We start from the raw sequence: 13840 nt of genomic DNA, 5'->3' as shown, positions 1-13840 counted from the left end.
AGGGACGTGGACACACACAGGCTCAGATGGCTGCTCCCTCTGGACACATGCTCCCCTATGTGGGCCCCGACCTGGGCCAAGATGCCCGGAACCAGGGCCACACTCCCCTAATCTTGTGCCCCCCCTTCAGGACCCAGGGTCCCCTATGCTGAACAAGAGGAGGTGTCCATAGAGGGACAAAGGCCCAGGTCAAGAGCTACACGTTTGCTGAGAAAAATCACCCAAGGTCCAAGCAGCCCATCCCACAGAGCGTCACCACAAGTCAGAAAGGTCATTCAGGGACAGCGGGGCCACCCTGAGTCGGGGAAGAAAAGCTGAGCCCTTTCCCCCATGCTGGGCATTTCAGGGGCTCCCTCTCAGCGTAGGGAAGGGCCCTGGGGCACAGGAGCACCCCCCTCCCGCGCTGTCATCCCCACCTCCATACTTGTGGAGCACCGGGCCTTACCTCGGGTGACAACCCCCTCCAGCCGCACGACATTGCTGTGGTCAAACTGCCCCAGGGTGAGGGCCTCGGCCAGGAAACTGAGCCTCTGGGAGTCGGAGCAGCCTTCCCTCAGTGTGTGCACAGCCACCGGGAGCCCCTGGCGGCCAGGGAGCTGCAGGCGGCCACAGCACAACTCCCCAAACCGCCCTGTGGGGAAACAGCACCTCAGACGCCCGCGGGAGGCCGCTCCCCTGGCCAACCCGGGCAGGGGGAGCGAGGAGAGAGCGACTTCTGGGTCATGGGCTGCTTCCTGTCTGGGACTCGGAGCTCTCGGGTTCAAACCATGCTACACTGAGTGCCAGCAAAGTGACTTGGTTCCCCATCTCCCTCCCTCTCCTGCCTGGTGTTCGTGTGAAAGGGGACTCCCCGCTGCCTTGCCTCAAAGAGAGGGCTTGGCATATGCCCGCACGGCAAAGGCTCCTCCAGCCCAGCCCAGTGTGACTCAGGGTGACGATGGCGCCCATTCTGCCACACACCGCTTTCCGGCTTCTGCCCAGTGAGTCTGGAACCGTGTCAGGGCTTAGCTTCTGGCTCCTGCCTTCCCGAGCACAGGGCAAGGGTTTGTAGGCAGGAAGAAAGAGAGTCAGGAGACTGACCATTAGGGGACGAGCACCTACCACGAGCCAGGCCTTGGACTGAGCCTGTGAAGTCCCCATATCAGTTCTGTCTGAGGCAGCTATCATGCCCATTTGACATGGCATGATAACAGGCTCAGAGCAGAAGAAGGGTGTGCCCCTGATCACACAGCTGGTTAGTGACAGAGCTGGGACTAAAGCTCAGGAATGTCTGGTCCCCAAGCTTGCAAAGGCCCATGAAGGCCTGGGACTGAAGGTCTGCCCGTCTGCCCGTCTGCCCGTCTGCCCGTCTGCCCGTGGCAGTCTGAATAGGCCAGCTCTGACAGGGCCTTGGGGTGGAGGCAGGCTTACAGAATCGAAGTGGGTGGAGCGGTGGTGGGACTTCTAGAGGGGGCGGGGCTCGGGCAGAGGCGGTGCCCCCCAAGGACAAGGCTTCCTGGGTGCCCAGCTTGCCTGCTCCGAGGCTCTTCTCCACTGTGACACTTTTCGCATCCAGCTCCTTGGCAAACAGGTGAACAGCCTGCAGTGGGTCCCCACAGCTCTGGGGGTCCATGAACGTGTGGCGAGTCGGCACTTTGACTGGGAACGCAGACAAAGAGAGAGGGTCCTGGGAGAGGGGCTTCCGCGGCTGGAGGGTGGGGTGTGCCGTGGATGCAGGAAGAGGGATGAGGAGTGAGGTAGGGGCACCCGCCCCACCCAGTGCCAGGCCCAGACAACTCACAGTGGAAATACAGCTCCTCATCGTGGGCATCCTGACCTCCTTTGCCATAGCTGCAGGGCCTGGGGGCGCAGAGTCATTCCTTGAGCCAGGCTGCCCAGCCCTCCCCATTTCACCAGTGGGGGGGGGGGGGGGACCTCTTTGTCCCTTCAAAAGGACAAGGTCTGTGCCCCAGGGGAGGGATCTTCTTATTCAGCTGGTTTGAAAGCTCCTCCCCACGGCGCTCACGTAACCCTAGCGCCAGACCTAACTCCTCACCCCCATCAGCATTCCTAGTTATTTCCACTTTGAGTCACAGGGCATATTCTTGCCACTCCAGAGTTGCCCAAATCTATACCCCTGACTTTTCGTTCAAGCTGCCCCCTGGCTACAGGGGAACAGAACAAACAGGCCTTGCACTTGGGGGCAGCTTCCGGTGTAGCCAGGAAAACCAACACTGTGAGTTCACCACAGGCCCCTCGCAGGGCCCAGCAAAGGGGAGGGCTGTGCGCTGCCAGCACAGAATGGCTGGAAACACCCCTTCCGGGCCATCAGGACGGCTGCCTGCGACAGGCCGCTGTGGGTCAGAGGACTACATCACAACCAACACAGGCTGGCATTTGGGGCCCCCTGAGGCTGGGCCATGCTGGCCCAGATATAGACTCTGACTTTTATTCCAGATTGGAGGAGAGCCCCTCGGGAACTCTGAGCAGGGGAGTGCTGAGATGCCATTTGCATTTTAGAGAGATCATCCTAGCTGCTGCTGCTGCTGTCCCTGCTGGCAATGGCGGTGGCTCAGACTATGGGGTGAGGAAAGTGGGAGGACTCAGAGACATGTGGGTGACAGGGAGGCAGAGGGGGAGGAAGAAGGCTTGCCCAGCAGAGTTCATGGTGCTGCCATTTGCCAGGAAGGGGGGATGAAAAGTTCCTGTCTAGACATTTGAGTTTGCAGGGCCTCTGGGATGAGCAGGGAGGATCAGTGGGAGGGAGTCAGTATGTGTGTCTGTCTGGAGTTTGGAACACAAATTCAGGAGCTGTGAGAAGCGGGACTAGGAACAAGTCAGAGGACCCCCTATGTTCCGAGATTGGGTAAGGGAGGAGGAAGCCAAGGAGATCACTACAGAACCGCCAGAGAAGTGGGAGGGAAACGGGTGGTGATGTCACAGGAACCAAGGAAAGAAGAGCAGCAGGGAGAGAGGTCAGCCACGGGCGGGCTGGAGGAAGAGGGATCAGGGGGGGCTGGAGAGAGGTGGTCATGGCTCCATACCAGCGGGGAAGGGGAGAAAGGCTGTCTGTCACATCGGAGGAAGTGGTCACGGGGCGGTTAACAGCGTGGGCTCTGGAACCTCACTGCAGGGACTGGCTTCCCAGCTCCTCTACTCAGCAGATGAGGGGCTGAGTGGCTCGGTTTTCTCTTTAATAAAATCAGGAAATAATCAACCAAAGACCTTGTATGCATATATGCATAACCCATGGACACAGACAATAGGTTGGTGAAGGTCTGGGGTGGGGGGTGGGAGTGGGCTGGAGTGGGCCAATGGAGAGGAAAGGGGACATATGTAATACTTTCAACAAGATTTAAAAAAAAAAAAAAAAAAAAGGACGGCCTTATAGCACTGTTTCAGTGAATGCCAGCTGTCATGTGGGGGAGAGAGGGACATTATAAACAGTACGGGTTCCTGAGATGTCAAGGGAGAGGGCTCAGGTCCCAGGTAGGAAGACTGACCCTGGCTAGGAGGATGGCACCTCCTCTACAGCAAGGAGGGAGAGGAGGCTATGAGAGAGGCAGGTGTGTCGACCTGGTGGTGAGCAGATGAGGGGCTAACGATACAGTTGAAGAGACGGGGCAGCAGGGGTGGCTGAGGGAGCAAACTGCAGGGACAGGGAGCCTGAAGGACCAAAGTAGAAATGGACCAGTATCCCGGGTGATGTCCGGGTCCTTGTCAGGATAAGGTGGAGGTGGAGGTGTGGAGGTGTGGAGGTGTGGAGGTGTGGAGGTGTGGAGAGGTGAAGAGGTGGAGAGGTGGAGAGGTGGAGAGGTGGAGAGGTGGAGAGGTGGAGAGGTGGAGAGGTGGAGGTGGAGGTGGAGAGGTGGAGAGGTGGAGAGGTGGAGAGGTGGAGGTGGAGGTGGAGAGGTGGAGAGGTGGAGAGGTGGAGAGGTGGAGAGGTGGAGGTGGAGGTGGAGAGGTGGAGAGGTGGAGAGGTGGAGAGGTGGAGAGGTGGAGGTGGAGGTGGAGAGGTGGAGAGGTGGAGAGGTGGAGAGGTGGAGAGGTGGAGAGGTGGAGGTGGAGGTGGAGAGGTGGAGAGGTGGAGAGGTGGAGAGGTGGAGAGGTGGAGAGGTGGAGAGGTGGAGAGGTGGAGGTGGAGGTGGAGGTGGAGAGGTGGAGAGGTGGAGAGGTGGAGAGGTGGAGAGGTGGAGAGGTGGAGGTGGAGGTGGAGAGGTGGAGAGGTGGAGAGGTGGAGAGGTGGAGAGGTGGAGAGGTGGAGGTGGAGGTGGAGAGGTGGAGAGGTGGAGAGGTGGAGAGGTGGAGAGGTGGAGAGGTGGAGGTGGAGGTGGAGAGGTGGAGAGGTGGAGAGGTGGAGAGGTGGAGAGGTGGAGAGGTGGAGAGGTGGAGAGGTGGAGAGGTGGAGGTGGAGAGGTGGAGAGGTGGAGAGGTGGAGAGGTGGAGGTGGAGGTGGAGAGGTGGAGAGGTGGAGAGGTGGAGAGGTGGAGAGGTGGAGAGGTGGAGAGGTGGAGAGGTGGAGGTGGAGAGGTGGAGAGGTGGAGGTGGAGAGGTGGAGAGGTGGAGAGGTGGAGAGGTGGAGAGGTGGAGAGGTGGAGAGGTGGAGGTGGAGGTGGAGAGGTGGAGAGGTGGAGAGGTGGAGAGGTGGAGGTGGAGGTGGAGAGGTGTAGAGGTGGAGAGGTGGAGAGGTGGAGAGGTGGAGAGGTGGAGAGGTGGAGAGGTGGAGAGGTGGAGAGGTGGAGAGGTGGAGAGGTGGAGAGGTGGAGGTGGAGAGGTGGAGAGGTGGAGGTGGAGGTGGAGGTGGAGAGGTGGAGAGGTGGAGAGGTGGAGAGGTGGAGAGGTGGAGGTGGAGGTGGAGAGGTGGAGAGGTGGAGAGGTGGAGGTGGAGAGGTGGAGAGGTGGAGGTGGAGGTGGAGGTGGAGAGGTGGAGAGGTGGAGAGGTGGAGAGGTGGAGAGGTGGAGAGGTGGAGAGGTGGAGAGGTGGAGAGGTGGAGAGGTGGAGGTGGAGAGGTGGAGAGGTGGAGGTGGAGGTGGAGAGGTGGAGAGGTGGAGAGGTGGAGAGGTGGAGAGGTGGAGAGGTGGAGAGGTGGAGAGGTGGAGAGGTGGAGAGGTGGAGAGGTGGAGAGGTGGAGAGGTGGAGAGGTGGAGGTGGAGAGGTGGAGAGGTGGAGGTGGAGGTGGAGGTGGAGAGGTGGAGAGGTGGAGAGGTGGAGAGGTGGAGAGGTGGAGGTGGAGGTGGAGAGGTGGAGAGGTGGAGAGGTGGAGGTGGAGAGGTGGAGAGGTGGAGGTGGAGGTGGAGGTGGAGAGGTGGAGAGGTGGAGAGGTGGAGAGGTGGAGAGGTGGAGAGGTGGAGAGGTGGAGAGGTGGAGAGGTGGAGAGGTGGAGAGGTGGAGGTGGAGAGGTGGAGGTGGAGAGGTGGAGAGGTGGAGGTGGAGGTGGAGAGGTGGAGAGGTGGAGAGGTGGAGAGGTGGAGAGGTGGAGAGGTGGAGGTGGAGGTGGAGAGGTGGAGAGGTGGAGAGGTGGAGAGGTGGAGAGGTGGAGAGGTGGAGGTGGAGGTGGAGAGGTGGAGAGGTGGAGAGGTGGAGAGGTGGAGGTGGAGGTGGAGAGGTGGAGAGGTGGAGAGGTGGAGAGGTGGAGAGGTGGAGAGGTGGAGAGGTGGAGGTGGAGGTGGAGGTGGAGAGGTGGAGAGGTGGAGAGGTGGAGAGGTGGAGAGGTGGAGAGGTGGAGGTGGAGGTGGAGAGGTGGAGAGGTGGAGAGGTGGAGAGGTGGAGAGGTGGAGAGGTGGAGAGGTGGAGGTGGAGGTGGAGAGGTGGAGAGGTGGAGAGGTGGAGAGGTGGAGAGGTGGAGAGGTGGAGAGGTGGAGAGGTGGAGGTGGAGAGGTGGAGAGGTGGAGAGGTGGAGAGGTGGAGAGGTGGAGAGGTGGAGAGGTGGAGAGGTGGAGGTGGAGGTGGAGAGGTGGAGAGGTGGAGAGGTGGAGAGGTGGAGGTGGAGGTGGAGAGGTGGAGAGGTGGAGAGGTGGAGAGGTGGAGAGGTGGAGAGGTGGAGAGGTGGAGGTGGAGAGGTGGAGAGGTGGAGGTGGAGAGGTGGAGAGGTGGAGAGGTGGAGAGGTGGAGAGGTGGAGAGGTGGAGAGGTGGAGAGGTGGAGGTGGAGGTGGAGAGGTGGAGAGGTGGAGAGGTGGAGAGGTGGAGGTGGAGGTGGAGAGGTGGAGAGGTGGAGAGGTGGAGAGGTGGAGAGGTGGAGAGGTGGAGAGGTGGAGAGGTGGAGAGGTGGAGAGGTGGAGAGGTGGAGAGGTGGAGGTGGAGAGGTGGAGAGGTGGAGGTGGAGGTGGAGGTGGAGAGGTGGAGAGGTGGAGAGGTGGAGAGGTGGAGAGGTGGAGAGGTGGAGAGGTGGAGGTGGAGGTGGAGAGGTGGAGAGGTGGAGAGGTGGAGGTGGAGAGGTGGAGAGGTGGAGGTGGAGGTGGAGGTGGAGAGGTGGAGAGGTGGAGAGGTGGAGAGGTGGAGAGGTGGAGAGGTGGAGAGGTGGAGAGGTGGAGAGGTGGAGAGGTGGAGGTGGAGAGGTGGAGAGGTGGAGGTGGAGGTGGAGAGGTGGAGAGGTGGAGAGGTGGAGAGGTGGAGGTGGAGGTGGAGAGGTGGAGAGGTGGAGAGGTGGAGAGGTGGAGGTGGAGAGGTGGAGAGGTGGAGGTGGAGGTGGAGGTGGAGAGGTGGAGAGGTGGAGAGGTGGAGAGGTGGAGAGGTGGAGAGGTGGGAGGTGGAGAGGTGGAGGTGGAGGTGGAGGTGGAACAGAAGAGAAGGTCCTTGGGAACGAGGAAGTCAAAGAACAGAGAGGCGGGGGGCTGGGACTGGCCATGCAATGGCTACGCAAGTCACTCAGCAAGGTGACAGGACTTCCATGAGTGAGGGGACATCCAGGAGAGGGGGTCGAGGTGAAGGGAAGGGCAAGGTGAGTGGGTGGTGGAGTGGCAGAGGAAATGAGAAGCTTCCACTGGAAGACACCCTGTAGCGACAAGTGGGATGAGCCAGCATAGAGCGAGGAGGGGAAGAGGAGGTGAGACCACTGCACAGGGCAAGGACGACAGAGGTCTGGAGTGTGCCCCGTGCCCATCGGCACTAGACCGGCTGGTTCTCCCCACTCCACTGTCATTTGATTTTGAGCAGGTTTTGAAACCCACCCCTGGCTTGCTCTGCCTGCTCAGTGCATCTGTCTCTGAGCCCTCCTGGGCAGCAGCTCCGGCCTGCAGAGTCCTCCCAGGAAGGTGCTCCTCGTTCACCTCTCTCCCCCTTCCTTTCTGCCTCCCTGAGCCCCTAAACTCACAGGCAGGACACAATGCTTTTCCAATAGGTCCAACATATGAACTTTGAGGCTCTGTGAGGAAGGCGCTCGCTACTCCAGTCCTACCTTCCTGACCCCCTGCCCAGGCAGAGCTGGCTCCTACCCCTGCAGGACAAGGTCCTCTCCCCCTTAGTCACTTCCTGTCATACCCAGTGAATGCTCACTGTCCCTCCAGCGCAAGCAGTTAGTTCCAGGATGCTGAGATGTGTGCAGATGTGGCTCTCTGGCCAGCCCATGTCTCTCCTCTGCTCCCCCAACTGCAGCCCTTTGCATGCAGACTTTCCAACCCCTCTAGCGTGCTGAGCTCAGCTCCTCCCCTCCCCACCCCACCTGGACCTGCCTGAGGAGCATGTGCCATGAGGTTTCGGCTGCAAGCAAAAGGAATGGAATCTTCTCTGAGCTACATTCAAGAGCCATCTTCCCCTCCTCCCGGCCCCCTTCTCTGCCCTCTCTCCTGCAAGCTTCCTTCTGCTGGGGGTTGGGGGTTTCTGGTTTATCAGTTCCCCTCCCTGCCCTCCCCCCTCCCACACACACACACACAACACAACTTATGCCTCTCTTCCCTCTGCTTGTGTTCAAGGGCCTCAGGACCCCTTGGGGCAGCAGCTGGGGGCCTCTGAGCGCCCGGGAGGATCCTAATCACACTGGCGCAGCCACAGCTTGATTCCATCCTCAGTGATGCCTTCTGACATTTAATGAGTTAAGGAGCTAAATCCCCTTCATCCCAGAGCGGGGAGCTAGCTGCAGTGTCGGCTGCTGGCTGCCGCAGGAGCAGTGGGTGGGGGCGGGGCCAGGACTAGACTGGCCATGCCTGTATCTGTACAGCAATGTGCTTGCATGTGCAAATCCGCATGTGCGCACATGCTGGTACAGACACAGGTGCCTGTGAGCACTGGGTCACAACCCACCCGAGGTCAGTCAGGCTCGGACCACCTACCTCCTCCAAATGGCCAGCACGCTCATCACAGAGCCCAGGACAAGGAGGGCTGAGATGGTCACCACGGTGACGACAACTGCGGGGCTCCGGTCCCTGGAGCCGGAGGCAGCTGGGAGAAGAGCATGAGGTTGAGGCAGGCAGAGCACCGGGCTCCTGGGTAAGTGTCCCTGCCCCACAGAAGGGTTTCCGCAGCACTTTGCCTCCCACAGCAGAGGGACCAAGGCAGTCCGGCCAAGCACAATGGCGCCTGGAGCTTCCGGTTCTCCCAGGGCTGGGCACCGCCACAGAAGCCCAGCTCTGAGAGAGAGCCGCAGGAGTCCAGACAGGCAGTCCTGGGACTCCCTTTTTGCCTTTCAGATGGGCCATGGAAGATTTCAGGTAGCTCTGCAGGGGGAATGGCCTCTTGCCTGAGCTCCCCAACCCCAAGCGAGACCATTCACCACCAATAATAATAAAAGTAAACGTTTAGCGCACACTTAAGCCATTCAGGACACTATGCCATGTGCCTGGACTGAATGATCCTGTTTCATCATCACCACCAGCCAGTACGGTGCCACTCTCCATTTTACAGCTGAGGAAATTGACATTGAGGCAAGTTGTATAACGTGTTCAAGGTCACAGAGCTAATAAATAATGATCCTAAGATTTGAACTTGATTTCAAACCTCTGCTTTGAGTTATTTCACCAAGGGAGAGGCCTAGAGGAGCTCAGGCTCTCAGCCCTATCCACCCATCCACCCATCCATCCACCCATCCATCCAACAGTACGAGGCTGGCGCTGGGGAGAAAGCGATGAATGAGCCAGCGTCCCTGCCCGGGAGGGGTGTACAGACCAGTGGGAAAGATAGAAACAAAAACATAACTGTAGAATAAAATAAGAAACAGAGAAAGCTGAGCAGAGCTGAACAGAGGAACAATCATTTCTTCCCAAAGGCTTTGAAGGATATGGCAAAAGTAATGGGTATCATTTCCAAGATTAGGTTACGGGAGACTGTGCCTTCTGTCTCGCTCATTCACAGTCTCTAAAAGAATCTAGCTGCTGTGTTGTGAGTAGCCCTACGGAGAAGCCTGTGAGCCAAGGAACGGCATGCCTCCGCCAAGGAGCCAGCAAGAACCCAAGAAGGGAGACAGACTCTCCCACAGTTAAGCCTTCAGATGACACCTTGTGAGAGACCCTGAGTCAAGTGGCACCCAGTTAAGCTGCACCCATACCCCTGACACACAAAAAACCATGAGATAACAACTTTTTGTTATTTTCAGCTGCTAAGTTTTAGGGGCGATTTGTTACGCAGCAATGGGGCCCTGAAGCATGGTCTTTCATCATGATCCTGATCTGGGGTTATGGCTCACTGGAAAAAATGTTATGCAGACTGGGAGGCCCAAGCCCCCATAGCCAGGGCCACAGCAAAGGATGTTGGGGAGCTGAGCAGTATCCACTAACCAAAAAGCACCAGATGAATGGAAGTCACCAGCCCCTTCCGCTAAGTCCATGCGCCTTTGTTCAGATGGCTTCGTCTATCCAAAGTGCCTTTCCTGCCCATCTCCACACAGTCATGTTCCCCAGCCTTCGAGACATGGCTCTAATCTCCGTTTGCCAGCACCTGGCCAAGGCCTGGCACAGACAGGCATTCGAGCAAGAAGTGCTGTCTCCCTTCCCAGAACTCAAACTCCCTCAACATTTTATCTCCACCTCCCTTTGGGCTCAGAGCGCTTCCTATCTTGGATTAGACGCATGTAGCAGGTTGGGAAGAATGATTATCTTGACAGCTGGTGCCAGAATGCCTCTTAGGGGGAACTGCCTTTGTCCAGGAAAATACTTTCATGAGCTGCTTGGGATAGATAGAGGTGAGACCCCGAGGACTGGGTTAGCAGCAAGAGAAACAACAAAAGAGGAAGCTAAATGCTCTTCATGCATCCTGAAAGGGAGTGTGGGGGTGCGGGGACGAGGAACCAGGGGAGGGCGGTGAGGGCGGTGGTAGAACAATGCCGTGGAGAAGCGGAGCTGTTTTAGAATCAGCACATCTAATGTTCAGCTTTTGTTTTGTTTTGGTAACAGCTCTATTGAGAAATTATTCACCACGGAGAATGCGCAACTCTCTTTGGGTTGCACTGATTGCTGCGGTGCAACCCCTTCACGGCCCCCATCCCCCAGTAAAGTCTGTTTCAATATTTTAAGGCCTAGTGGGGAAGGTGACAGTGACCCACGTTTGGGTCCACATCACAGCAGAGAAAGAAGCAGAATGGGAACAGGAATTTAGCCGTCAGCCCAGCTGGCATGGCTCAGTGGTTGAGTGTCGACCTATGAACAGTAGGTCATGGTTTGATTCCCAGTTAGGGCACATGCCTGGGCTGTGGGCTCAATCCTCAGTGTGGGAGAGCAGGAGGCAGCCGATCAATGATTCTTTCTCATCATTGATGTTTCTATTTCTCTCCTTCTCCCTTCCTCTCTGAAATCAATTTAAAAAAATGAATTTAGCTGTCAGAGCGAGAGGTGACCATCAGACTGAAACTCCTCCCAAGGAAATAGCAAGAATCTTGGGGAGGGCACAGGATGCTCCCACAAGACATGGGATAGGGCCTGAGAGGCAGGGAGCCCAGCCGAGACCTGGGGTGTAGGTGTGCGTGACTTCCTTCCCTGTGAGCTCCTCCAGCCCAGGCAACCCGTCTAATTCACATCCTGAACAGGTATCAGGCGGGTTCCAAATTCATTAGTTAATTAGGTTGCAATTAAACTGTACTGCAGGCTCCCTTCATTGCACAGATAACCGCCCCCTCCAATTTGTCTCCCTACCCCCTCCCCGCCCGGGTCCCCTGGCGCAGCTCACTTACCCTCCCCTGGGGTCTGTACTTCAATGCTGGGGCTGAAGCTCTGCGTCTCCCAGGAGGGCCCCGGGGAAGCCGCCCGGATCTGAAAGATGTAGCGAGTGGCTGGCTTCAGGTTGGTGACGGTGACCGCAGGCGCCCCTGTCTTCACTGTGGAGTAAGTCTGCTCGTTCTGACCCTGGGGAGGGACCAAGAAGTGAGGCCTAGACCAGGGGCCAGACCCAGGCTCCTGGCAGAATGATGGGGGGCAGGAGGAGGGGGGCAGGAGAGCACCCTTCGGAGGAAGAACCTGACTGCAGTCGTCTCCGGGGGGTTCCACAGGTTTCTCCCAAACATATGCAACCCCTTCCTCCACAAGTTCCCACCCACTCGCTAAGAGAAACTTTAGGGAAGGGGCTAGGATGACGGGCACCAGGCCTGGCAGTCCAGGGGGGAGCTGGGCCTGCTGCCTCTGAGGAAAGAACAAGAAAATGAGCCTGACACCTGCCCGGTCCCTGTCGGCTCACAAAGCCTTTTCCCCTTGTCATTGGGTTTTCACAACTGCCCTGCAGGGCACAGGACAGGAGGTGTCATCTTTTTGAGATAAGGACATTGAGCTCAGAGGGTAGAGGGGCTCCCCCCACCTTCCTGTTCAACATACCACTCCCCCAGCTCACAGCTCCCAATAGACTTCCTGGATTCTAAACCTATTATGTGATTCAGCAAAGAATTCCTCCAGCGACTGAGGAGCCAGTGAAGCTCTGACACAGGCAGTGCGGAAGCTGAAAGCAAGGCTTCACAGTAATGAAGATATCTGCACCAAGGTGGGAAACGGTTTAACAGGAGATTACGTGTCAGATTTACAGACAATACAGCCATAGGGAAAAGAGATAGTGGATCGGGAGGTAAGTCCATTTGTCAAATCATGGCGGGACTGCACCCATGGACTGACAACAGACACAAGAGGTGAGCAAAAAATCAGCAAGAGTATCTATCCTATCAGAATCAAAAGGGTATAGGAGTTTCCAATAAGAAGCGCCATATATATATATATATATATATATATATATATATATATATATATATATATATATATATATTTTCAGCTCAGGTTTCAATGCCAAATGAATTACAGAAAAGACTCTGGTTTGGCTGTCAGAACTGTAGATGAAGGGCTCTAGATCTATACACAGATCATATCCTGTTGCTGTCCAGTGGCAGTCTCCTTAGCATGGCTGCGATGGAAAATCTTATGTGTCTTCTTTATACTATCCGTGCCTCCTTCTCTTATCGAATCATGTAAGTTACATAAGGCTATTTTAATGTTCTGTATTTTCTAAATCACTACAGTAAATATATATTTAAAATTAAATGCATTAAAATTTCAGTTGAAATTTTATAAAGCTGGGACAGTAGGCTGTCCACACCTAGTGCATGTGTGTGTGTGTGTGTGTGTGTGTGTAGGGGGGTTGACACGCTGAAAACTTAACTTTGATTTTGCTTTTCACTGCTGTCGCATGAACTTCTCCTGTCTGTGGGTGCCTCACTAGGAAGAGTGGAAGAACTCCCTCCTGTCCATCACCTCCTCTTCCTCTCCCGACCCTTGACCCTCACAAAAGTAAACAGGCCTCTGTGTACTACCATCTTACTAAGGTAATGGCAGGACACAGGTTTCAAGTGGTAAAAGCCAAGTTCAACAGGAATATGCTCATCTCAGGCTGGCATAATGCCCCGAAGGCAGCAGGAGCTCAGAGTGACCCCCTGGGGCTTGCAATGGTTGGTAACTAATTGTGATGGTGTTTACAGCACAGATTGCTTAGCACGGAGGGAGTGAAGCTGGGATCTACTTAAGCAAAGCTGCATGGACCAGCAGGACCACTGTATATTTTTATTATTATTTGTAAATGTTGTTACATATCCTTTATGTCAGTACAATTATAATAATAATCCATCCATTCCCTGTCCTGGAGAGCTGATTGTTAAACACTTACCAGCACATTGCCGAGCCCTAGCAGGCCACCTGGCCTAGCCATGTGCTGAGACAGTTATGCATTTTTGTAAAATTTGAAACAATATAATATTTCTGCGTTAATTTTGTTTTAAGGATTGTAAATTGTATGTCTACGATTCGGGTACATAAAATCTGGATCAGCCCGCAGAGAAAGCTCTTTGGCAACTGTAAACACCAGGAAAAGTGGTGAAGATGGAGATGATGGCTAGTGATGAAGGGAGACTTGATGGAAAGAGGAAGAGCAGGGCAGTCCACAGTGAGCAGGGGCCAGGAAGAAACTCCAGCCTGCAAGGCCACTCAGGAGGCCAGCGGATACGTTTAGAAAAAAGGACTTTTGCTGGGAAAAGATTGTGAAGAGGAAAACGATGGGCAGAGGACAGACTGCAACTGGGAATGCAGCGCCAGGTGCCTCCCAGACCCTGACCCACCTTCTCGTAGTAGCGGATCTCGTATTCCGTGCCATTGGCCCCAGCGGCTCCAGCAGGGATGGGCTCCCGCCATGACAGGGACACGCTCTGGGGTTCCACTCGGTCCCTGCGAATCTCATCCTCCTCCCAGGGCCCTGAAAGAAAGTAATGTGGGTTTTTCGACCCCACCTGACTGCAGGGCAGGGTCAGGGGCCTGTGAGTTCTGGGGGCAGGGCGGGGGAAGGCTGAGGGGCGTGGCCTAATGGCTGTGGGTGAGGGCAATGGGTGCCAGTGGGGCAGAGGCTGAGTGGTAGAGTCTATGAAGCCAGAGGCAAGCGAGACCCCAGTCACTCCACACACTGCTCTCTACTTCCGC

At 56.4% G+C, this 13840-nt stretch overlaps 1 protein-coding gene across 1 annotated transcript in view; it reads right to left on the bottom strand.

Annotated features, from left to right (window-relative positions):
• The window catches only part of EPHA10 (EPH receptor A10), a 35873-nt gene that overhangs the window by 3538 nt on the left and 18495 nt on the right, over nucleotides 1–13840 (bottom strand). The window contains exons 6-11 of the mRNA XM_059690131.1: nucleotides 13486–13619; nucleotides 11074–11245; nucleotides 8246–8354; nucleotides 1781–1839; nucleotides 1513–1638; nucleotides 446–631 (exon numbers count right to left, since the gene is read on the bottom strand). Of these exons, the coding sequence (XP_059546114.1) occupies nucleotides 446–631; nucleotides 1513–1638; nucleotides 1781–1839; nucleotides 8246–8354; nucleotides 11074–11245; nucleotides 13486–13619 (786 nt within the window). The remainder of the gene's footprint in view (nucleotides 1–445; nucleotides 632–1512; nucleotides 1639–1780; nucleotides 1840–8245; nucleotides 8355–11073; nucleotides 11246–13485; nucleotides 13620–13840) is intronic.

This window comes from Myotis daubentonii, chromosome 3 (genome assembly GCF_963259705.1).
Source record: "Myotis daubentonii chromosome 3, mMyoDau2.1, whole genome shotgun sequence".
NCBI lineage: Eukaryota > Metazoa > Chordata > Mammalia > Chiroptera > Vespertilionidae > Myotis > Myotis daubentonii.
This window is presented reverse-complemented; position numbering and strand designations above follow the sequence as displayed.